The sequence below is a fragment of the Primulina tabacum genome, chromosome 18 (assembly GCF_025594145.1).
Source record: "Primulina tabacum isolate GXHZ01 chromosome 18, ASM2559414v2, whole genome shotgun sequence".
In the NCBI taxonomy this organism is placed as follows: domain Eukaryota; kingdom Viridiplantae; phylum Streptophyta; class Magnoliopsida; order Lamiales; family Gesneriaceae; genus Primulina; species Primulina tabacum.
The window spans coordinates 28,031,801-28,055,459 of NC_134567.1; the positions used below are offsets into that span (position 1 = coordinate 28,031,801).

Here is a 23,659-nt window from a genome sequence, read left to right on the forward strand (position 1 = left end):
AAAAAATAAGGTATTATATCTCTCTGTTGGCATTACAGACTACAGAGGGTGACAAAAAATGGCTGCCGTAGCTGGCTTCCATCTTCTCCGCCCATCGGCGTTAATGAAGCCGACTGTGATCCTAACTATGCTACCGCATTCTGCTTCAACCTTCTTCACCACCGCCACCGGTAATAACACCAATCTCCGCTGTGGAAACTTTCATCTCCGAAAGTTCTCCTCCACACCAATTCGCTCTACACTGGAGGTGTGTCCTGAGTCCTTTTGTTATCAGTTTCGATTTCATGACGTTTTTATTGTGTGGGTTCTTGTTTGCAGACCGGCACTTCAGCTTCTGAACCGAGCCAGTCTATAATTGGGGATCTTCTGGACTACCTCAATGAGTCATGGACTCAGTTTCATGCTACCGGTATGTATACTGTTAGTGTTGTGAGTCAGTTCATGAGCAAACTAAATGTGCGAGTGAGACACGTTAGCGTGGCGAACCGTAGTTTGGGTTATCTTAAGTCTTCTCCAGGCTAAGGTATAATGATTTCTGCACATGGTCATATGGATATTATTGGTTACACTCACTTAGACTTTGTCTGATCTCGATTGAATAAAAAGATTGCTTTAGGATATGTAGCATGTGTTAGGCCATCTGGGGACATGGAGAGCAAGAAACAGAATATGGTTTTATTGCCTAGCGCGGAAGCTGAATGCCATGCTGTTCGTCACGCAACTATGTAGCCTGCATGAATTTAGTTGGCCATCTGGTTGAAAAATCATCAGCAAGATCAAATAGATGAAAGGATAGTTTATGTTCTTCTTAGTGGGCTATTCTATACAGTACTATCCAAGTTGGGAATGTATGATATCTATGCACCAACTAGTGAGCAGAGTTAACTTGTACATAATATTCTGAATTATTACATTTTCGTTTTAGATGGTATTTAAGTATTAGAATCAAAATATTAGTTGTTTGATTGTTTTGATTGACCATATATTTTCTTTTTTCTACAATAGGTTGTGAATACTCCGTATAAATACCCCCTTGGAATATATGAAACTTATTCGGACAATTTATGAATTCAAAGGATAGCAGATGCACACGTTTCTGTGACTCATTTTCAAGTGAATGCTTTTGGTTTTCTACTTTATAAGTTATAATCATGACAAAATGCCTCTTTTTTTGTGCATTTTATTTTATGTCGATTACCATATGGTAATTAAGTATGAGAGTAAGGAGATCTTTAAATGGTTCAAGATTTTTTTTTCTACGTCAATGGTTAATAAATAACATATCTTACACTTTCTTGTCACATCATTTTTTTCAAAATTTTAACTAATTTTAATATCTTCATTTAAGACTTTCCTCATATAGCACAATACCAAGGACAACCTAAATTTTAACCATTCATTTCTTCTTTTGATCCTATCCATCTTGTAAGAAATCTAATGTTTATTATCACCAAATGAATAATCTTTACTCGGGAACTAGCTGAACAACACTTGTTCCAAATCAAAGATAGATTCCTTCTCATTATTAATAATGCTCAAAACCATTTGTTCCATAATAGGTATCCCGTTGCAATTTTGCAGGGGCAACGCAAACCCATGAACTAAGTTCATAATTAGATACTTTTGAAGGCTCTGGGAATTTCAGAACAATGGACTGGAATTGGTGCCAAGTCATCTGCAAAACCTTTTTTTGTCAACTGTTGTCTCAATCTAATTTGGCTTTCCAAAAAGTTTCTGAAATCAATTAAGAATCTTAATTTGTAGCATATGACGTGATCCTTATAACTTTATCTGATGATCCTGATAATTTCTATGCAAAAGATTTTAAATTGTATTCCGATCGCTATTTTGATGTGTCTTGTGGAAAGAAATTAAGAATGTTTTGTTTCTCGATAATCAGCATGCTTAGGAGAAAGTAACAAGTAACAGTATCTTACTTCTCTATTTCTTTGAGGATATACAATTCATTGGTACATTTGATATGATGTTTAGCTGAAGCAAGACGACAGCTAGTAGCAGCAGGATTTTGTCCACTGGATGAAAATGAAGAATGGGAACTAAAGCCTGGTGGTCGCTATTTTTTTACACGGAACATGTCTTCTTTAGTTGCCTTTGCCATTGGCAAAAAGTGAGTAAAGTGCATCCTAAGTTGAGTGATTGCTTAACTATTTGTAGAAAAGTATTTCTCGTCCATCGAGAGGGGCCATTGGCTGCAGAATTTATTTCTCGATTACTTATAGCTTCTCCAAAATCTGCTTCCTCAGTTTTTCTTAATTGATCTAAGAAATTATTGTCCTATCAACAGTGTATTCCTGGTTTCATTTCGTGGCATTGAACAAAGAAATTAAATATGGATTTGACTTTTCCGTGATATGAATTAATGAACTCATAAATTAGTCTTGCAGGTTTTCAGTTGGTAACGGTTTTCATGTGATTGCTGCACATACAGATAGTCCATGTCTCAAGCTGAAGCCAAAATCTGCATCATCTAAATCCGGCTATCTTATGGTCAATGTGCAAACTTATGGTGGTGGTTTGTGGCACACTTGGTTTGACAGAGATCTAAGTCTAGCTGGAAGGGTTATTGTTAGAGATCATGATGGTTCTTTTTCACACAAGCTTGTCAAGATAAAGCGGCCTTTATTACGAGTTCCAACTCTTGCCATTCATCTAAATAGGTACGTTGTTTGCCATTTTTCTTTGAATTCCTTTCTTAGAGTTTTTTGCCGCCTTGATTAAGTTTCTATGATTCTTGATATTAAGTCAAAGATCTGCTGACCACTCGTGTTTATTAAATGCCATTTGTATTGTTAGAAAAAATAATGCGTATTTATCCTTTATAATTTCAAATCTATTACTACATTAATGAGCATTAGTTATCAATCTATCATCTATGTTTGGTTGTATGCCTCAATAGCACGGGAGAAGTCGATTTTAGTGAATTTTGAGGAGACTGGTGGAGAAACGAACTTGTCACGGCCCTACTACTTTTGTTGTTGAATTTGGAGTTCTCACCCTAACCGTTTAACACGAATTATTATTTTAAAGCTAAATATTTATTCTAGTTCAAAGATGACTTTATGATATTGGGCAATACAGTGTAAGCTTACTCCTCATGAAGACTTCATTGTTTTTTAATAATAATAATAATAATTGGTGCAATTTGTGACACGTGATATTATGTGGTTTGATTTTTAAATTTTTCTTTCAACTCTTGAATCTTGAGCATCAAGCAAAGGATATCCTTTTCCGTTTGTATAAGTTATGACAGTATATCATGGTGATGGCCAACGAGGTAGAGATTAGGTTTTCTCAATCAAATTGTTGATTTACTTTATTAATTGGTTTTTATGTTGCCTTTTGGTTGTCAGGGATGTAAATACGGATGGTTTTAAGCCGAACCTTGAGACTCACCTCATTCCACTCTTGGCTACAGAAACTGACAATCCATCTCCTGATCTCAACAAGAAAAGTAGTGCATTGCCATCAGAAGATGCTCATCACCAAGTGCTCATACAGGCATTTATCTGATTCCTCTGCATTGGTTAAGTAGATTGGGATGGTTTTCAGCATAGTGGCGTTTTGAGTTAATTGATGGTTTGAAAAAACAAGCAAAATGTTTGACATTGTTGCAACAAAGAAAGCTACTACACCTTCGGCTTTCTTAAACTTTTTTGAACTTTGTGCACTAAAAAGTCCAAGAAAACACCATAGTTATAATAGGGTGTTTCTAGCAGTTGAAATTGCATTCTTATTGCAGTCATTCTTATATGGTTCAGATATCCGATCTCATCCTAGAAAAAGAAAGTAAAGAGATTTAATAAAAAAACGTTTTGTTCCCTAGAGTGAGGGTCTTGTTGCTTTACCGGATGAAGAATCCTATACACTTGTGTGCTCTAAATCTTGCTGCTGACAAAGTGGATGTTAGGAGGAGAAATTAAATCAATTATTTAGGTGCATACCATCATATTTTTGGATATATGCATCTTTCTCTAATGAATCTAATCAAACTCCTTTGTGAGAACACAATTGGAAACCATCCTTAGACCTAAATTGCCTTTTCATCTTGTAACCATAGTTGATGGCGTAGGATGTTTCCACAATGTAACAATTCATAATTATTATATTTCAATGACTTAATCATTTCATGATATAGTATTCCACGTATTTCACTTTTTAGATCTTGTCAGATGAGCTGGGATGTCATGTTCGAGATATAGCCAGTATTGAGTTAAATATCTGTGATACCCAACCTAGCTGCCTCGGAGGTGCTAATAATGAGTTCATATTTTCCGGAAGATTGGATAATCTGGCTTCAAGTTTTTGTGCATTGAGAGCTCTCGTCGATACTTGTGCCTCACCTGAAGATCTAGAGAACGAGCACAAAATTCGTATGGTTGCTCTGTTTGACAATGAGGAGGTATATTACTGCCAGATTTTGACTTTCATGCAAAGTTATCTTCCACTCATTTCTGGCCTCTTTTGTAGACTTTTGTTCTCTTTTTCAAATCAAATCACTGTGAAATCTGCAAAAATGCTCATATGAATGTTGTAGCTCTTCTTTACTTTATGTCGCCTGTTGCATCCCTCAATTCTAATATCATATAAGAAAATTATCGTCAAAATATTGAAATGCTAGTGCAGGAATTTTTTCATCCTTGGATCTTTTGTTAGTGATTTTTTTCAATCTTATTAGCTATCATTCAAACTTCATTGTGGTCCCTTGATACCAGACATACCAACATGCATAAGCATCCCAACTCAGTTATGACCTAATATTAATCCTTTATGATTTAAATTTGTGACAAGTAATTTACGTGGTTTTCGGGTGTTACGGTAGAGGTGACTGCAAATGCTCCCCCATCCTTTGAAAATCTACAAGTTCCCCTCATTTGTAAATTTTTTAAGTTGTTTCCAAGAACAGTCTCACACGTCTAAGAGAAGATTACTCCCAGGACATAAATAATTTCTTAGCCTTCGATTTAAAACAAAAGATGAGAAAGAGGGACTTCTTCACTGCTACAGTTATACAGAGATTTATATGTGTAAGTGGACAAAATTAATTAGGACAAACAATCCAATCAACTTCATTTATCTTATCTAAATGAGAATGCACTAGGATTTCCATAGCACACCCACTTTCAATTTCTCACAAGTAATTGAAGATCCAAGAAATTGAGTCGATCTCCATAAATATATTTCTTGTATGTTGTTTGTGCTGAGGATGAAACTTAATTGTTGGTATTAATTTAGTGTCTCAGAAGACATGATTTTCCTGTCATCTCATACAGTTCCTTAGGTTTTGAGCTCATAAGGCATGCAACTTTGCCTGGATAAATTCAAGGTACAAAAGAGAAAAAATAATGTATTTATTACATTTCTGTGCATACTGAAAGATTTGTTGCTACACATTGTTGGGTTTTAGGTCGATCATTACAGCATTAATGCAAGGACAAAAGAATGAGCTTTGTAAATTTCATTGTGAGATTAGAAAAAATAGTTGACAGATATGGGATTAATATTTTACAGGTTGGTTCAGATTCATACCAGGGTGCTGGTGCACCAACTATGTTTGAAGCTATGAAGCGAATAAGTGCTAATTTAGGTCAACAGACCGTCGGTGAATGCAGCTTTGCTCGTGCAATTCGTAACTCATTTCTTGGTACTCAAATTTTTCTGTAGCCAGTACATGTTTCTATCTCATGACTCAACCCCCTTTTTGTAAGAATTTTTCTAAAATGGATTTTCAGAGTTGTTGATTAGTTTGTTGGTTGGGGTCATTCTCAAGAAAGGAATAGTTAGCTAATATATGATTGAAACATACACTCAAAAATGAGAGCACCTTCCCGTTTATCCATTTATTTGTAAGATGTTTACATAGCTGTGATACTGACACATGGTCAGGAAACTTCATAGTGGTGGTGAAATAACTACTTCGCCTATGGAAACCTGTCAACTATAAGTGGTTCTTTTTTAAGTCCAGTTGCCTATCTTTAATTATCTGAATAAGTAGGTATGCCTGCTATTTAGACAGCTAGTAGTTTAACTTGGTAATTGATGTATGCATGTGCTTGGTCTTGGCTATTTGAATTGACTCGTTCTCAATCTAAGGGTTGTTGGGTATTTACTTAGCCGAGCTCATATGCCTTTTCTTTTTCTTTCTTTTTTCTTTTAATACAATGGGGGTGGGGGATTTACCTAAACCTAAAATAACTAACTAAACATAACACATAGTCGGTGGGATTTGAACCTAATACCACTAGGGTTTTGGGGCCTCATCCTTGCCACTAGGGCAAGGGATCCTTGGTCATACCCTCTTCTACCTCTGGGTGTTTGTACATGGAATTTGGATTGACCAAGTTTTAACATGAAATGTGTTAACTATTTGCGCTTTTTTCAGTATCTGCTGACATGGCACATGGTGTCCACCCCAATTTTGTGGATAAGCATGAAGAAAACCATCGGCCAGTTTTGCAGAAGGGTCTTGTGATCAAGCATAATGCGAACCAACGATATGCTACAAGTGGAGTCACTGGTTTTCTTTTCAGAGAAGTTGCAAAAATTCATAATCTTCCTGTTCAGGTGATTGCTTTCTAAGTCTTGCTATTTCTACAAAACAGCTATGTAGTAGAAAGATTAACACTGAAATACTATTGCTTTTCTCTAAATTAATTTTTTCTATAGATTTTCTATTTCTCGACAGGCCTCATAGTAAGACATTAGTTTTTCATGATCGCTAGTCATCCTGAGAGAATTTTAGCTTCATTTTATGGCAAACTTGGTCTGGCAATTCATTTGCATTATACCTTCTGAATTGGACTCAAAAGCCCCATAAATTCTCATTTATAGCAAGAAAAGTTCAAAATTGTCCTCCCAAGTTTATAGGCTTGAAAAAGTTGTAATTGGTACAATATCTTTCCTCTGGATATTTATTTATGCTTCCTGGAGCTTATACTGATACTTATTCAATCTTTCTAGTTTTATTTGCTGCCAAAAAGATTTTTGTTTTTGGTCAAGCTACTAAAAATTTCTTGCGTTAGATTAGAGCATGTTTTTCTATGTCAATGTTATCCCTACTTTTGGTGTCAATTTCAATAATTAATGATAGTAAAAAAAACTAATGTGCACTAAATTAGAAAAATAATATAGATTATGTTAAAAATAACTAAATGGTATTGACATGATTTAGTTTCTTGAATAGATCAATATGATTTTTTTTATACAACTCCGTTTCAATTTTATTACTCATGTTGCAGTGTCTTATCATTTTAAGTGTGTTAATAGATTTCATTAAAAAATTGTTTTGAAATTTAATTCCATTCTGGGTTGCAAGATAATTTTAATAATATTGTTGAAAAACTGGGTGGAAATTATTATTTAAGAACATCAATTTTTTTTCAACAATTTTGGGATACAAAATAGATGTGTAGTTTTTGGTGTCATGAGAGAGAACAATTTTTGCCGGAGTTTACTATCAGCAAGTTGTCTGAGATAGACCTGACTACAGTTCAATTCAACCTGAACTGGATAGAACAATCTTATGAAAGCGGGAATGGGGACAATTGTTGGTAGTTGATGGAAAAGGCTGGGGAATGGAGAAAGTAGTGAATGTGGATGGTGTGCTGAGCTGCATACTTTTTTGTGCACTAATTAATATCTACTGTTTTCAATATCAAGGCAATGCAGTTGTTAAATGTAGTGCCTGGTTTACGCAGGAATTTGTTGTGAGAAATGATATGGGATGTGGATCGACTATTGGTCCCATCCTTGCTTCAGGAGTTGGAATTCGTACTGTTGATTGTGGTATAGCTCAGCTATCTATGCATAGGTTAGCATTTGAACGTTAGTAACTGGAATGCATATTTCACATTGTGCTGGCCTATGCAGGCTAAGCGCTATGCAAGCAATAAGCCATCTTGTATAAAGGCTGGTAATCCAGCATTCGTACATCTGTTTCACATTAAATAAGTTCTCCATGTTGCGTGTTTATCATGCATTGTTCTTTTGTATTCATATTCCCATTTGATTTCCTATCTTTATCTTCAGTGTGAGGGAAATCTGTGGAAAAGAAGACGTGGACATTGCTTACAGACACTTCAAGGCATTTTACAGAACATTTTCAAGCATTGACAAAAAGCTGAAAGTGGATTTCTAGTTTCTCATTTATTATTATGGAGAACCTCACGCTTCTGGTTGGTTTCTTTCCCATTTCTGCATGTCCCTTTTGTTTGGGATGCTTTGAAGAGCAGAAGTAAGAGGATAGAGATACTCCTACATGCCAACTTACTCAGTGAACTCGGAGGAGCAGTCGGGACACGGAGATAATTTAGGCCAGTTCTTTTAAATGTTCAGTTTGCACATCCATCAATTAGACTCAACACAGAGCTTATTTCTGTTTCGGGACGCAAATTCAAAAACTGGATTTATTGTATTGAAATTGATGCGACAAATCGTAATCAGAGACAGAATGAGCATTTATTAAACCTTATTACAGATATGATGTCTGTGAATAATTCTGGAGAAATAATGTTTATAGAAAAGCTTTTATACATGTTCATTTGTAAAGCTAAACTATTCATCGTTAAGATAACTATACCCATCAAAATTATTTAAGGATGACACTGATTCAATTTTTATTATGGGAGTAATAAATAATGTGATTGTAGATAATGTACTCGTTTCAGGCTCGAGTGATTCTCCGGTTGGACATTTTTTTTACCTGGGATTTATTTGTTGACAGAAATGCCTATTATTAATTTCGACATTTGAGAAATAAACTAATAATTGTACACAAAATTTGCTATATAAGTTTGCTGAAGATTTTTGGGTATTTTACAGGAGAATAAAAATCAAATATATACACCATCTTTAGAAAAGTTCAATTCTACACCTTTATCCCCTAATATAGCCATATTTCACTATGAAAACGCGAAAATAGCTAATCTAAACAAACTGCCTACTGCAAAACATAACTATCCAGAGGTAAATTTCATGCTACATTTGTGCTGTCTACTAACTGCAAAACCGTGTCACTTCTTCACTGAAAATCTTGTATCAAACACTCGGCTACTCCACCTCGAAATTCTAAGCTCAAAATCCCATAAGCCTAAACACAAAAAAGAAAAAAAAGTTCCAGTCATGACAATTTGAATGGAAAAAAGATAGAAAACTGGTCATGAAGAACAAGATTCTCCATATTCACGCTTCCTTGTACGTCGTATTTTGCCTTCAGCTCAATGTCTCCACAACACATCACCTAAATGTCTCACCTGATCGTCGTGCGAGTTTTGATGACCACAATCATTTTCACAACCATAGACGGCTCTTGTCCTACAACGGGGACCCTCTAGCTATCCAGCCATGGCTACGGTTTGAGAACTCAAGAATGAAGAATGCTTATATAGCACTGCAATCTTGGAAAGAATCCATGATATCTGATCCAAAGAACGTAACTGCTAATTGGGTTGGATCTGATGTGTGTAACTACACCGGTGTGTTCTGTTGGCCAGCACCTGATGACCCTTTTCAACGTACGGTTTCTGGTATCGATATTACCCACGGTGACATTGCAGGGCACCTCTCCCATGAACTCGGACTGCTTTATGATATTGCCTTGTTTCATGTCAATTCGAACCGTTTCTGTGGTACCATTCCACAGAGTTTCTTGAATTTGAAGCTACTTTTTGAGATAGATCTCAGTAACAACCGCTTCTCGGGTAAGTTTCCCGACCTTCTTCTCCAGTTGCCAACCCTGAAGTATCTTGACATTCGGTACAATGAATTTGAAGGCGAGCTCCCAGGTAAACTATTCGAGAAAGAATTTGATGCCATTCTTGTAAACAACAATAAATTTTTTTCATCACTGCCTGATAATATTGGTAACTCCCCCGTCTCTGTCCTCGTAATGGCCAACAATAAGCTTGAGGGATGTGTACCAGTAAGTTTAGGCCGGATGGCAAGAACTCTGCAAGAACTTATTCTTAGGAACACCGGTCTTTCGTCATGTTTTCCATGCGAGATTGGAAAGCTGAAGAACTTGACTGTGCTAGATTTGAGCCAAAACCGAATAATGGGGCCGTTGCCTGAAAGCATAGGAGATATGACGAGCTTGGAGCAACTGAATGTGGCGCATAACATGATGTCGGGGACAATTTCTACCAGGATATGTTTACTCCCAAATTTAGCAACTTTTTCATTCAATCACAACTTTTTCTCGGCTGAGGCACCAGCTTGCGTGAAATCAACTAAATTTGATGACAGAAAGAATTGTTTAAGAGGAAGGCCAATGCAAAGATCAGAGGTCGAGTGTAAGAAGTTCTTGTCTCAGAGGGTCAACTGTAGCAGTTTCAACTGTGCTACCTCTCCACCACCAGCTCCATCATCTCCACAACCAATTTATTCTCCACCACCGCCTGTTTCTCCTCCACGGTTACCTTGCCCACCACCACCGCCTGCAATTCCCTGCCCGAAATGCCCACCACCACAGCCCTCATTTTCTCCACCTCCTCTCTTATTTCCTCCACCTCCATCACCCCCTAACCATCCGCCAACACCACCAGGTTGTGTAACACCATCTCCGCCACCACCGACCACGATTAAGGTTTCACCTAGCCAGCCTCCACTGATGTGTCCATGTTTAAAACCTCCTCCTCAGTCCTTTCTTCCAAAATCATTCTTTAATTCACCTCCATTCTCAACCTCACCACAAATTCCACATGTTGAAGAGATTGCTCCACCACCAAGTCAGTAATTGTGGTCGATCAAATACTCACTTCTTTCCCTCTTAACTGCACATCAAGCCAAGATGCTGCCAACAAGGAATATTAAATTAAAGCTAAAAGGAAGAGCCAAAGCAGGTAAAAGAAACAAGTATTCTGGTTTGTGATGAAAGTATACCGATTTGTGTACGAGAATGCACTGCACTGACAATGATTTTATTGCTTACGGCAAAAAAAGGATCATATTCAGATTAATACCTTCTTTCAAATAATCTGCAGTTCCTCATGCATACACAGTAGCATTTAATAATCCAAAAATTCAGCGACTCAAAAATCCAGACCACCATCTCTAACAAAAATCTATCACTATGTTCCCAAGACAAAATTTCATCCCATTTCTTATTTTCTACGCAAACATTTTTTTTTCAACTTTCCGCCAATCACAATTATATTCTCAATTTTAAAATAACTATTAAAAAACTATTACATTCTATACGCAATAGAAAATTTCTTCTTAAAAAATTAAACGACACAAGAGAAACCAAAAGATAAATCATGATTGAAAATATATTATCCAATAAATTTCTCCATTTGCACACCTGCTCTGCAAATGTTTGTGAGTAAAAAAATTATAGAGTGATTAAAATCTCATCTGGCACTCCACATAAAAGACAAGCTGTTTGAGTCTGAGCTCTTCTTAGACTTATGATCTAATATTGATGCTCTCGTTGATCCTAGGTGTGATCAGTGATGAAAGGGGTAACCACTGAATCGACGGATTAAGGTATATATATGGAATATTACCAGGTGAGTGAAGGCCATAGTTGGCGTTGGCTTGTAGAATATTACTTGGTGACTGAGGGTATAATCGGTGTCGGCTTCTCAAAGTGTGTTATACTCACATCAGCTCTACAACCAAATATGAAGCTCCATAACATTATTCGTGTTCCTGGCTTTTAATGGATTGAATGCCTATTCTAGAAACATTACACCAATAACATAAAAATCATTATATTTCACTTCATCAGCTCCAATCTAACTCTGGGTTGTCATGGTCCATCTCTAAAGAATGAAAAAACAAAAAGAATCAAATTCTGATTACAATGATTTTCTAAAACTTAATTTCATCCCAAATTGAACTTTTACTGGTTAAGCATCGGCTTTCTGAAAAACTTCCCTGCAACGAGTTAAGTAGAGAGCTGATATTATTAAAACAAAAACAACATTAGCCGACAAAAAGAATTAAGACAACTACATTTTATAGAAAAGTAGTACCTTTGCTTCATGACCCTTCATTAATCCCCTCGAATCTTGAAAAGTTCAAACCTCTATACTTTATCTCCAATAAAATTCAAGAATTTTTCTTGAACGATAAAGCATAAAACTTCAGTGAAGATGAGATTTTTCTTTATAATCTGGAGAAATAAAACAAGCCCACATAAAGAAAAAATCACATTATGTGTAGTTAATACAAAGGGAATCAGATGTCAATGCAAACGATTGAAAATTCTCGTAAGAGGGAAAATATATATTAACATAAACTCTTCGTTTTTCGGGGATTTCAGCTCAAAAAAACAAAATAAAAAGTCTTATATCAAAGAGTAATTCAGTAAAAAAGCAACGAGATTATGAAAATACATCTGGCTTGGGTTGCTATATTAATTTTTAAAAAATAATATAATTTTATCGTGAAGCATTACCTATTACATTTTTATGAAAAAATTGAAATTAACGAAGATTAACTTAAAAATTATAATTAAAAAACTACCAAACTTTAGAAAACATGATTTTATTCTGATATTTTAAAACCAAATATAATTTAAATTATTAAAATATTTATAATGAAAAAATATAATGGGATTTATTTAGAATAATTCTTATTATGCACACAACGAATGTGTTCCGATTACTAGTTAATTTTATTATTTGATACGGTTCGAATTTTTTACTATTTAAAGACATATATTAATTTTCACTGTTAATTTAATTTAACATCTTATAATACTAATAATTTATTTTTTAAACTTCAAAAACATTAAAAACTATTGCATATATATAGTAATATGTATAAAAATAGTTTTAAAATTTTAGTTTCTTATTAAATATGAAAATTTTTTTTAATAATTATTCCAGTCATCATAGATCTTATTAGAAAAGAGAAACATATTAGTTCTTTCAAATACTACAGTATACCATTCATATACAAAAGGTTATCATCTAAATGTCTCACATGTCGTATTTTGTGAGACGGATCTCTTATTTGGGTCATCCATGAAAAAGTATTACTTTTTATGCTAAGAGTATTACTTTTTATAGTGAATATCGTTAAGGTTGACCAGTCTCACAGATAAAGATTCGTGAGACCGTCTCACAAGAGACCTAATCAATAAACAAAACATTAGATAAAAATTTGATTTTACGGTGAACTGTATCTCATTTCAAATTTAACTTTGAAAAATTAAATATGTATTCTTTACTTTTAGTAGCTAAAAAATATAAACGTAGATAAATAACAATAATATTTTGACATCGCTAATAAAAAAATGAAAAAAGAAATGATTGATCATGATCTCAAATAATAATGTATGCAAAATTCCTAACAAATAGATAACAAAAAATAAATGAAAATTCCATTAAAATACAATTTTACCTTGAAAACTTATATCTGGTTTCAAATTTCAAACCGAAACACGTAATTCACTTTTAATAGCCAAAAATGAAAATAACGTATAAAAATATATAAAAACTAATATGCTTCGCAAAAACACTTGTTTCGTAATCTATCAATTATTATATGTTCACATACCCACCCAAGGTGATGCATCATTTCAAGTCTCAGCTTTTCCATTCAAGATTCAAAAACGAAGATACATACACAGCAAGAACTCCTCAGTTACAGACCGATCTAAGACAATAGACTATACCAATTACCAAATGAAGAAATATTCAGTAGGCAAAACAGTCTTGAGACATCACACCATAGTAAGTTCATCTAGATAAAACTAGAGACTGAAAATTGAGGCTATTATATCATGTTTAAAATGCCTGTCTCCATTAATATGCAGCTCAAAGAATCATCTGTTATCTCGTTGGCTGCTGGTTGAAATGGTTCTTCACTTTCTTCTTAGCAGCAACAAGTCTTGCACTCCTAGCCGCAGCCTCCATAGAAGCCGTTCTTGTAGCTGCATCCATCTCTTTACTAGACTTCTTTTTCTTAGACAACACCTTCTTTAAACGCTCTTGCACATCAACAGCAGATGCCTCTTCCACCAGTTGTACAGCTCCGGCAGTTTCCTCTTGTTCTGGCCTATCAGGAACTTCTGAGCATTTAGGCAGATCTTGGGGTTTCTCGTCTTTTGGAACCTTATCCTTCTTTTTCTTTTTCTTTGAAGTTTTGGACTCTGAAGGGGCAGGACCCTTTGCCTTTGCATCTCCACTCAGGCTCAGCTCTCCCCCTTTCATCTGTTTGTTAATATCTAAAGGAGATTCAAGAAAACAGGCTTTCAGTTTGCGCATGATTGTCATCTTTTAAAATTATTTATTGATTCACTGTTCCATGAATAACCATGTCAAGGTTCTATGGGCATGAACCAATGAGCAGAACAAAAGCATGCACTCTTGATAAAACATCTCTAGATAGGTACCACTGGTACACAGCAGAAGATTAACTCAGATAATAAGTTATGAAAAAGAATTAACACCACCAAAAAGCAATCACCATTATGTCGCATGAAACAACAGGTGGAAATGATTGTATCTCCATAATGAACTAAATGAACAGCTTCCTGACAAAAAATTAAATACCAGATGATTCCTCTTCAGCTTTCTCTTTTGTGTTAACTCCAAAATAGGCCAAAATTGCGTCAAGTTCAGCTAGTTCCTTTTTTCTTCTCTCCTTCTTGGAGAGCTGTCTTTCTGTCACTTTAGGCACTGAAGGAACTTCAACGGGCTTTTGCATTAATGGCTCTCGTTGGTCTTGCACCTCTTTTTGATGATCATCTTCTATGTCATCATCACCCTCATCAAGAAGTTCATCTTCACTTTCGCTTTCCTGCGATTTGGATGGACAACCACAACAAGTTATAGGTACAATCAGTAGGCTAAAATGGAACTCAGAGAATCAGGATTGAATTATTTTATAACTATGACGAAACCGTAGAGAATGCATCTCCTGCACAGAAGTGTTACTTCTGTCTGAACAAAAAGAGTACAAAATTCAAGACATGGCTGATATTCTCCATACACAGATCCAATTATAAAAACTAGCTCGCCTTGGCAACATGCCACTGAAATATCAAGACAAATAAGTCCTCCATTAGGGACATAAAGTGATTAACATAGATAGACTTAAGCACTGGAAGCCAGTCCAGAGATCAAAACCGCACCTGAGGGTGTTCACGTAACCGAAGGACAAAGGAAAAATAGTTTTCATACAAATATATTATCATTCTTATCAAGGCAGAGTCCAGATGGCTTAAACTTCAATCACCATGGAATAAGAACAAAGTTATTCAGAAGAGAAAATTATAATGAATGAAACGATTTTTCAGGAATTTCCTTGTGTCTCAGTATTTTTACTCGGGATATTTAACTGCATCAATTTACGATCTTCTCTGCTATCATCAGTTCATCAGTCATCACTGTCTAATCAAATAACAACCCCATGCCCATACCATGAAAGATACACGTCGTGCACTAATGCTGCTGAATCATGTGCATGCACAAGTTCACATGAATTCAGATATAACCCACATATGATCCACATGATACAGCAAAAATCAACACAACGTAGTGATTTCTACTATTTGGAGCATAGAAATAAAAAGTCAAATTGCTGCAACAGTCTTAATTCAATCTTCCAATAGATAACTAAACAATCTTAAATGCATAATGATCACACACAAAACAAGTACCCAATAATAAAATCAATTATTTCCGTTCATTATACCTCCACGGGATCAAGTGTTTTTTCGGACTCTTTAGCTTTATTGAAACCAGAACCGCCCCAGATTGCCTGGGGCGGAGCAGTGGTGGCATAGTAATCATCATCTTCTTCATCTTCCACGTCAGCCCATGATTTCACAGTCAAAGGTGCGGGAGCCCAAAATACCTGCGGCTTCTCGTCGGCAACTTCTTTAAATTTTGATTTATTAGCGCCCTTAGATGATACCTTATCTTTGTCAGACTTCTTATTCCTTCTAAGGTTCTCCAGCGCCGCAAACCCATAGCGTGTACAAATTGAAATTGGCGACAGCCAAGAAAATTAAGTTACGTACACAAATCTTCTTTTGAAATTCATGCTCCCAAATTTTCTCGTTGATGGTATGAGATGCCTATAAATAGCAACGATTGAGGTCCCTAAGCACACACACCTCATAAGAAATATACACCATCTAAAGAGATTGCTTCAACCGAGAAGAAAATCAGAGAAATCAAAATTTTCAATGGCCGGAGGTAACACTCGATCCGCTTCCGCATATATTTTTTCATGTTCATGTATACGTAAAAAACATGATTTTGAGAAAAAAAATATGACATTTGGTATAGAGCCGTGATACCTCTGCCTTGAAAATTTTGCTTCTGGGAATTTACGTATGAAAATTTGAAACTTGAATTTCGAACATAATAATCATAAGAAACTTACCTGAGAATTTGTTCTTGGTTGCACCTTGGAGCCTTGAAGATAAAAATATACATTTTTTTTTATTTTTCAAAATTTTGAGAAAAGAAAATTGGAGGCCGAAGGTTTATGAAAAATTTGGAGAAGATGTAAAGATGCCGTAGTGATGTAAAGGAGATGTCTTGTATTTCAAATGGAATCATTCAATTTGAAGGGACATCTCACGTGAAGACTTCAATGCAATGTTTAAATTTTTTTTAATTAAAATAATTAATTAAGTGGGACCCACATATATTGATTGTGCATGTGTGATGTGTCGGTTATAATATATGTGTATATATATATTTATTTATTTTATTATTTTTTAATAATAATAATAATAAATAAATAATTAATGTGTTATTAAGTTATATGTATAATTTGGTATACATATAGCATTTGGTTAAATAATTTGTACACATTAAAATTTTCCAAATTCAGCGTAATTTCTAATACATGTTTAGAAATTATTTTTTGCATGTTACATATAATATCAAATATTATGGATAAGTGTTTGATGTGTACATGCAAATTTAATATTATACTTGCATTTAATTTTTAAGTTTTTTAAATGCAAATTGTATTGAAAAATATTTTTGTAAGTCAATATTCACATTATGTTCATATTAAATTATATTGAGTTGTTTATAATTTAAAATGAACATATCAAGTAAGATGTGAATATAATATTTAAAATAAAATATTTCAAATATTCACAAATGAGCAAATAATCCTCATTTTATCATTACTCTGATAAAAGAGAAAAACTGATGAGGAGCCCACATTTTCACGTAAATGTGATCCTCAATTTATCACTACTCTGATTGAAGAGAAAAACTGATGGGGAACGTTTTTGTTCATATTAAGTAAAAATGTGAATATAAAGTTATTTAATGAAAAATTTTGGCTTATAAAGATTCACATAAATGTGGATAATTAAGATGAATAATAATTATAAGGTGACGTGAGAAAACATGATCTGAGGGAGTTCTTCATAGATCGGTTTAAACTGCCTTGACTAACCACTGGTCTCCCTGATGAACGTTGCTCTGACTAGGAGTTAGGTATTTAAATGGCCTTAGCCCTACCTATCTTTCCTGGGAGCACTCTTGGAAAGTGTTGATTGCGAAATAATTATTATATAAAGCATTAAGTAAAACCAAATTTTGTCCGGTGAACGGTATAATTTTAAATAATTGAGGAATAGCCACAGCATCCTTAATTATGAAAAATTATACATTAAGAGGATTTGGATCACATAATGGACAATAATTGTAATTAATTATATAGACATAATAAATTTTTCCCCACAGGGATTTTTATTATATTTATATAACTAATTAGGTTAAAATATCAAATTATATTTTTCTTAATTTACCAACAGGAGTTAAGGAAAATACATTTTGATAATTTTATCATAAAGTTACAGAAAAATCTTATTGAATTAAAATTTTAGCCCACAGGCAAATTTTATGTCACTAGATTTTTTAAAAACATGAATTACATTGGTAAAACATGATATTGTCTCAAAATTTTAAGCATATTATATTTTGTGCAGTTATGCAACCTGCGAGTTTTTCTGATATGAAATGTGACATTCCCGATCTAAAGGGCGATAATTATAAAATTTGGAAAGAAAGAATTCTTCTTCAATTGGGGTGGATGGATATTGATTATGCTATACGGAAAGACGAACCATCTGCTATTACTGAAAACAGCATTCCGGATGATGTTGATCTTTATGAAAAATGGGAGCGATCTAATCGACTCTGCGTAATGTTCATAAAGACCAAAATCTCTGCTGGTATGCGTGGTTCTGTCGATCAGCATAATAATGTCAGAGAATTACTGAAGGCTATTGATGAACAGTTTCACTCTTCAGATAAAGCACTTGCCAGTACCCTAATTATGGAATTCTCTTCATTAAGGCTCACCAGTGTGAGAGGTGTGCGAGAACACATCATGAAAATGCGGGACATAGCGACTCGGCTCAAGACACTTGAAGTGGAAATGTCTGAGACTTTTCTTGTGCACTACATTTTATGCACTCTTCCACAGCAATATGGACCCTTCAAAATTTCTTACAACACACATAAGGATAAATGGTCAATCAATGAATTAATGACCATGTGTGTTCAAGAGGAAGGAAGGTTGTTGATGGAAACGAGTGATAATGTATTTATGACCACGCAAGGAAAGTACAAGAAGCAAGTCAAAGTCAAGGGAAAAGGGAAAGGATAATTCCACCTCAACCTGACATTAAGAAAGAATCCAAGTGTTTCTTCTGTAAAAAGACGGGACACATAAAGAAGGATTGCAATAAATTTAAGGATTGACTTGAAAAGAAAGGTATTCCTACTTCATTTGTCTGTTATGAATCTAATATAGTTAATAATATTTATAACACATGGTGGATTGATTCTGGTTCTACAATCCATGTTACAAATACCTTGCAGAGTATGCAAAACCTAAGGAAACCAATAGAAAATGAGCGGAGCATCTATTCAGGAAACAAGATATCTTCGCATGTGGAGGCTATTGGGACTTGCTGCCTAGTGTTGAATAGTGGTTATATTTTAAAATTGAAAAATACTTTTTATGTTCCTAGTTTTTCTAGGAATTTAATTTCAGTTTCAAAACTGGTACCCCTTGATTATTCATTTCAGTTTTTGAATAAATCAATAAATTTGTTTTATAAATCAAATCTTATTGGAAATGGTACAATGGTTGATGGTCTTTTCTCTATTTCTTTACAAAATAATAACACCACTATGCATGTTCAAGGAGGTATTAAAAGATGTGTTATAAATGAAGATTCCTCTATATTGTGGCATCGGAGATTGGGACACATCTCCATAGAGAGAATTAAAAGATTAGTAAATGATGGAGTACTCAGTACTTTAGATTTTACTGATTTTGAGACTTGTGTGTACTGCATTAAGGGAAAGCAGACGAATAAATCTAAAAAGGGTGCCAAGAGGAGTACGGAAATATTAGAAATCATACATTCAGATATTTGTTGTCCAGATATGGACATGCAAAGTCCGAAATACTTCATCTCTTTCATTGATGATTACTCACGATACATGTATATTTACATGCTTCATAACAAAAACGAAGCACTTGAAGCCTTTAAGGTTTTTAAGGCTGAAGTGGAGAAGCAATGTGGAAAACATATTAAGATTGTGAGAACTGATAGAGGTGGAGAATATTACGGTAGATACACTGAGAATGGACAAGCACCTGGTCCGTTTGCGAAGTTTCTCCAAGAACATGGGATTGTTGCCCAATATACTATGCCTGGTTCTCCGGACCAAAATGGCGTAGCTGAGAGGAGAAACCGAACATTATTGGACATGGTGAGGAGCATGTTTAGTAGCACTAAACTTCCTAAATCCTTGTGGACTGAAGCTCTTAAGACAGCTGTGTATATATTAAATCGAGTTTCAACTAAGGCTGTCCCGAAGACGCCATTTGAGTTATTTAAAGGTTGGAAACCGAGTTTGCAACATATACGCGTTTGGGGTTGTCCTTCAGAAATAAGAGTTTACAACCCACATAAAAAGAAACTGGACCCCAAGAACTATAAGTGGATATTTCATTGGGTATGCCGAAAAATCCAAAGGGTACAGATTCTATTGTCCATCTCACAACACTAGAATTGTGGAATCAAGAAATGCAAAATTTCTTGAGAATGATTTGATTAGTGGGAGTGATCATTCAAATGACATAATTCTTGAGAATGATCACATTAATGAACAAACCTCTTATTCAAATGACAGATTGGTCGTTATTCACACCCCTCAAGACCAAATGGGTGTTAGACAACCAGTTACTGAAGTTCCACAAATTGCTGATGACAATTCAGTAGATCAAGTTGTTAATGAAGAACAACAAGAAATTGTTGATCAACCAAACAACTTAAGGAGATCTACTAGAATAAGGAGATCAGCAATATCTAGTGATTATGTTGTGTATTTACAAGAATCGGACTTTAACATTGGAGCCGAAAATGATCCTGAAACGTTTTCACAAGCCATGAGTTGTAATGAGTCAAAACTATGGTTTAATGCTATGAAAGAAGAGATGAATTCTATGGCAGTTAATGGAGTCTGGGATCTTGTTCAGTTGCCTGATGGTGTAAAAGCCATTGGATGTAAATGGGTCTTCAAAACAAAGAAAGACTCATTAGGCAACATTGAAAGGTATAAAGCAAGACTCGTTGCTAAAGGATTCACTCAACAGGAAGGAATCGATTATAAGAAGACTTTTTCTCCTGTATCTAAGAAAGATTCTCTCCGTATCATTCTAGCATTAGTTGCACATTTTGACTTCGATTTACAACAAATGGATGTGAAAACAGTTTTTCTCAATGGAGAACTAGAGGAAGAGGTTTATATGAAACAACCTGAAGGATTCTTCTCTAGTAATGACGAGCAATTGGTTTGTAAGCTTAAGAAATCTATATATGGATTGAAACAAGCTTCCCGTCAATGATATTTAAAATTTCATGATGTTATCTCTTCATTCGGATTCGTTGAGAACCCCATGGATCAATGTATATACCAGAAGGTCAGTGGGAGCAAGATTTGTTTCCTTATTCTATATGTGGATGATATATTACTTGCAACCAATGATAAGGGTCTGTTATATGAGGTGAAACAATTCCTCTCTAAAAACTTTGATATGAAGGATATGGGCGATGCATCTTATGTCATTGGCATTAAGATACATAGAGACAGAATTCGAGGTATTATAGGTCTGTCTCAAGAAACCTATATCAACAAAGTTTTAGAGAGATATCGGATGAAAGATTGTTCACCAAGTATAGCTCCCGTTGTGAAAGGCGATAAATTCAATTTGAGCCAATGCCCAAAGAATGATCTAGAGCGGGAACAAATGAAAAACATTCCTTATGCTTCTGCTGTTGGAAGCTTGATGTATGCTCAGGTTTGCACTAGACCTGACATTGCATTTATTGTTGGGATGTTGGGAAGATATCAGAGTAATCCAGGTTTAGATCACTGGAAAGCTGCAAAGAAAGTAATGAGGTACCTTCAAGGGACCAAAAATTATATGCTTATGTTTAGACGAACTGAGAATTTGGAAGTAATTGGCTACTCTGATTCAGACTACGCTGGCTGCATTGATTCACGAAAATCCACTTCAGGATATATTTTCATGCTAGCTGGTGGAGCTGTATCTTAGAGAAGTGCAAAGCAGACATTGACTGTTACTTCCACTATGGAAGCTGAATTCGTATCTTGTTTTGAGACAACCTCACATGGTGTATGGTTGAAGAGTTTCATTTCAGGGCTTAGAATTATGGATTTTATATCTAGGCCATTAAGAATGTATTGTGACAATTCAGCTGCTGTTTTTATGGCTAAAAATAACAAAAGTGGTAGTCGAAGCAAGCACATCGACATTAAGTATTTAGCCATAAGAGAACGTGTTAAAGATAAGAAGTTACTTATCGAGCACATTAGCACTGAATTGATGATTGCAGATCCTTTGACTAAAGGCATGCCACCATTGAAATTTAAGGATCATACAGAAAGAATGGGACTTGGTTCCTTTATGTAATTTTGTTGTAAGAACAAATTTAATGAAACTATGATGTGATATTTTCTCATATTTGTTGTGCACACATTCAGTTATTCGAGAAATATCGATAAAGTTGGACCTCGAATAAACATAGGGTTTATTCATTAAGTTATTTGAGATATATAATACATTGTGATACATGGAAGATAATAATCGCTTTTAGATAACCTATCGCCATGATTCATGTATTTTATTTTCTCCTATGGTAAATGAGATATATGTGTCAAGTGGGAGAATGTAAGAAAAACGTGACACATAGCGTGTACAAATTGAAATTGGCGACGGCCAAGAAAATTAAGTTACGTACACGAATCTTCTTTTGAAATTCATGCTCCCAAATTTTCTCGTTGATGGTATGAGATGCCTATAAATAGCAACGATTGAGGTCCCTAAGCACACACACCTCATAAGAAATATACACCATCTAAAGAGATCGTGCAGTGCTTAGAAGGCTTCAGCCGAGAAGAAAATCAGAGAAATCAAAATTTTCAATGGCCGGAGTTAACACTCGATCCGTTTCCGCATATATTTTTTCATGTTCATGTATACGTAAAAAAACATGATTTTGAGAAAAAATCTGACACCCACATCCAACCATTTTCGCAAGCACGCAAAAATGCAATACAAATCTCAAATTCAGAGAAGTAACCAATGAATTCACTGTATTCTTGCTCATCAATATGCAATCAGTTACCAAACACTTCTCGCACAAAACACTAAAGAAATCAGAAAGTCAATCCAAACCTTAAATCAAACCACTCAAATGACCAATATCGAAATTCAGAAGAAATTTAAATACCATAACCCCATATTTCCGACATGTCGCCGGATTATGCGAATCACAATCGTACAAAAATCAGAGTTTTGGACAAAAAGTTGATGTCTGATTTTAGATGAGGTATATGTATCTATTGTATAAGATAGAACAAAGATTTTAGTAGCGAGGACTTGTGAGAGTGTGGAGATTCGGATGAAATGGGCTGTGGTGAAGATAAGGGAAGCTGAGGATTATATACCTGTCGTTCGTTTGCAATTTGCCCACTGTATAATGGTTTATTTGCATTTTGGCCCCAGAATGCTGCAATTTATTAAATACTAGGGATAAAACAAAATGCTGATGATATTAATATACTGTTGGTTACATTAGTTTTTTTAGTATATATGGTTGTTTCAAATCTTCATGTATATTCGCCATTGACCAAACAGATCCTACGGATCCGAGATGAGTTAGTAAGTAAACATGGTTCCATTCACAATGCGACTCGAGCATTAGACGGTTGGTTTGGTGCCACTTATGGATTATCTCGGGCATATGACTTCTTTATTCAATGCCAGACTGGGTGGCCGTGGAAACCTGTACTGTCCAAGCATTACATCCTACCCAAGCACAGATTCACTTTATGGCTATTTGTTCACACCAAGCTCTTGACTAGAGACAGATTGCAATACCTCACTGATCAATCATGCGTGCTATGCAGGGGATGTGGATGAATCTGTCCGACATTTGTTTTTTGAATGCCCAATCACAAAACACATCTGGAATGGTATTCGTGTATGGCTCGGGATGAAGAAGCTCATGGGGATGAAGAGGCTCATGGGTACACCGGCAGCGATACTCAAGGCTTTCAGAAGAGATTTTTAAAATTATTCTTGATTCTTGAACTTCAGATTCCTT

At 35.1% G+C, this 23,659-nt stretch overlaps 3 protein-coding genes across 8 annotated transcripts; 2 read left to right on the forward strand and 1 right to left on the reverse strand.

The window, feature by feature from the left end:
* Positions 1-21: 21 nt before the first annotated feature.
* On the forward strand, positions 22-8,551 carry LOC142532697 (putative aspartyl aminopeptidase). 3 transcript variants are annotated; one of them, XM_075639066.1, is made up of 10 exons: positions 22-247; positions 319-409; positions 1,993-2,128; positions 2,406-2,678; positions 3,372-3,519; positions 4,181-4,420; positions 5,530-5,662; positions 6,401-6,582; positions 7,716-7,803; positions 8,047-8,551. In XM_075639066.1, the coding sequence occupies exons 1-10, from the start codon at positions 59-61 to the stop codon at positions 8,049-8,051; spliced, it is 1,485 nt and encodes a 494-aa protein (XP_075495181.1). In that variant the 5' UTR covers positions 22-58; the 3' UTR covers positions 8,052-8,551. The 3 variants fall into 3 exon arrangements, with proteins under 3 accessions (XP_075495181.1, XP_075495180.1, XP_075495182.1); XM_075639065.1 differs by having other exon boundaries at positions 23-247; positions 7,716-7,828; XM_075639067.1 differs by lacking the exon at positions 1,993-2,128 and having other exon boundaries at positions 23-247; positions 2,450-2,678; positions 7,716-7,828.
* A 246-nt stretch (positions 8,552-8,797) lies between these two features.
* LOC142532896 (leucine-rich repeat extensin-like protein 7) lies at positions 8,798-11,941 on the forward strand. The gene has a single exon (XM_075639436.1). It carries the CDS (start codon positions 9,176-9,178, stop codon positions 10,748-10,750), a length of 1,575 nt encoding a protein of 524 aa, XP_075495551.1. The 5' UTR covers positions 8,798-9,175; the 3' UTR covers positions 10,751-11,941.
* A 1,600-nt stretch (positions 11,942-13,541) lies between these two features.
* LOC142532902 (uncharacterized) lies at positions 13,542-22,987 on the reverse strand. Of its 4 annotated transcripts, XM_075639443.1 has the most exons (4): positions 16,363-16,499; positions 15,667-16,051; positions 14,523-14,769; positions 13,542-14,194 (listed from the first exon to the last, which is right to left on the reverse strand). In XM_075639443.1, exons 3-4 carry the CDS (start codon positions 14,674-14,676, stop codon positions 13,800-13,802), a joined length of 549 nt encoding a protein of 182 aa, XP_075495558.1. In that variant the 5' UTR covers positions 14,677-14,769; positions 15,667-16,051; positions 16,363-16,499; the 3' UTR covers positions 13,542-13,799. The 4 variants fall into 4 exon arrangements, with proteins under 4 accessions (XP_075495558.1, XP_075495557.1, XP_075495559.1 ...); XM_075639442.1 differs by lacking the exons at positions 15,667-16,051; positions 16,363-16,499 and adding an exon at positions 22,784-22,987; XM_075639444.1 differs by lacking the exon at positions 16,363-16,499 and having other exon boundaries at positions 15,667-16,053.
* Positions 22,988-23,659: the final 672 nt, after the last annotated feature.

Excerpts from the sequence above, each read along its gene's own strand:
- LOC142532697 (XM_075639065.1), top strand. The coding sequence starts at position 59 with ATGGCTGCCGTAGCTGGCTTCCATCTTCTCCGCCCATCGGCGTTAATG. Across the intron at positions 4,421-5,529 it reads CTCTGTTTGACAATGAGGAG|GTTGGTTCAGATTCATACCA; the intron begins GTATATTACTGC and ends AATATTTTACAG. Across the intron at positions 5,663-6,400 it reads AATTCGTAACTCATTTCTTG|TATCTGCTGACATGGCACAT; the intron begins GTACTCAAATTT and ends CGCTTTTTTCAG.
- LOC142532896 (XM_075639436.1), top strand. The coding sequence starts at position 9,176 with ATGAAGAACAAGATTCTCCATATTCACGCTTCCTTGTACGTCGTATTT.
- LOC142532902 (XM_075639442.1), bottom strand. Across the intron at positions 14,195-14,522 it reads AGCTGAAGAGGAATCATCTG|ATATTAACAAACAGATGAAA; the intron begins GTATTTAATTTT and ends AATCTCCTTTAG.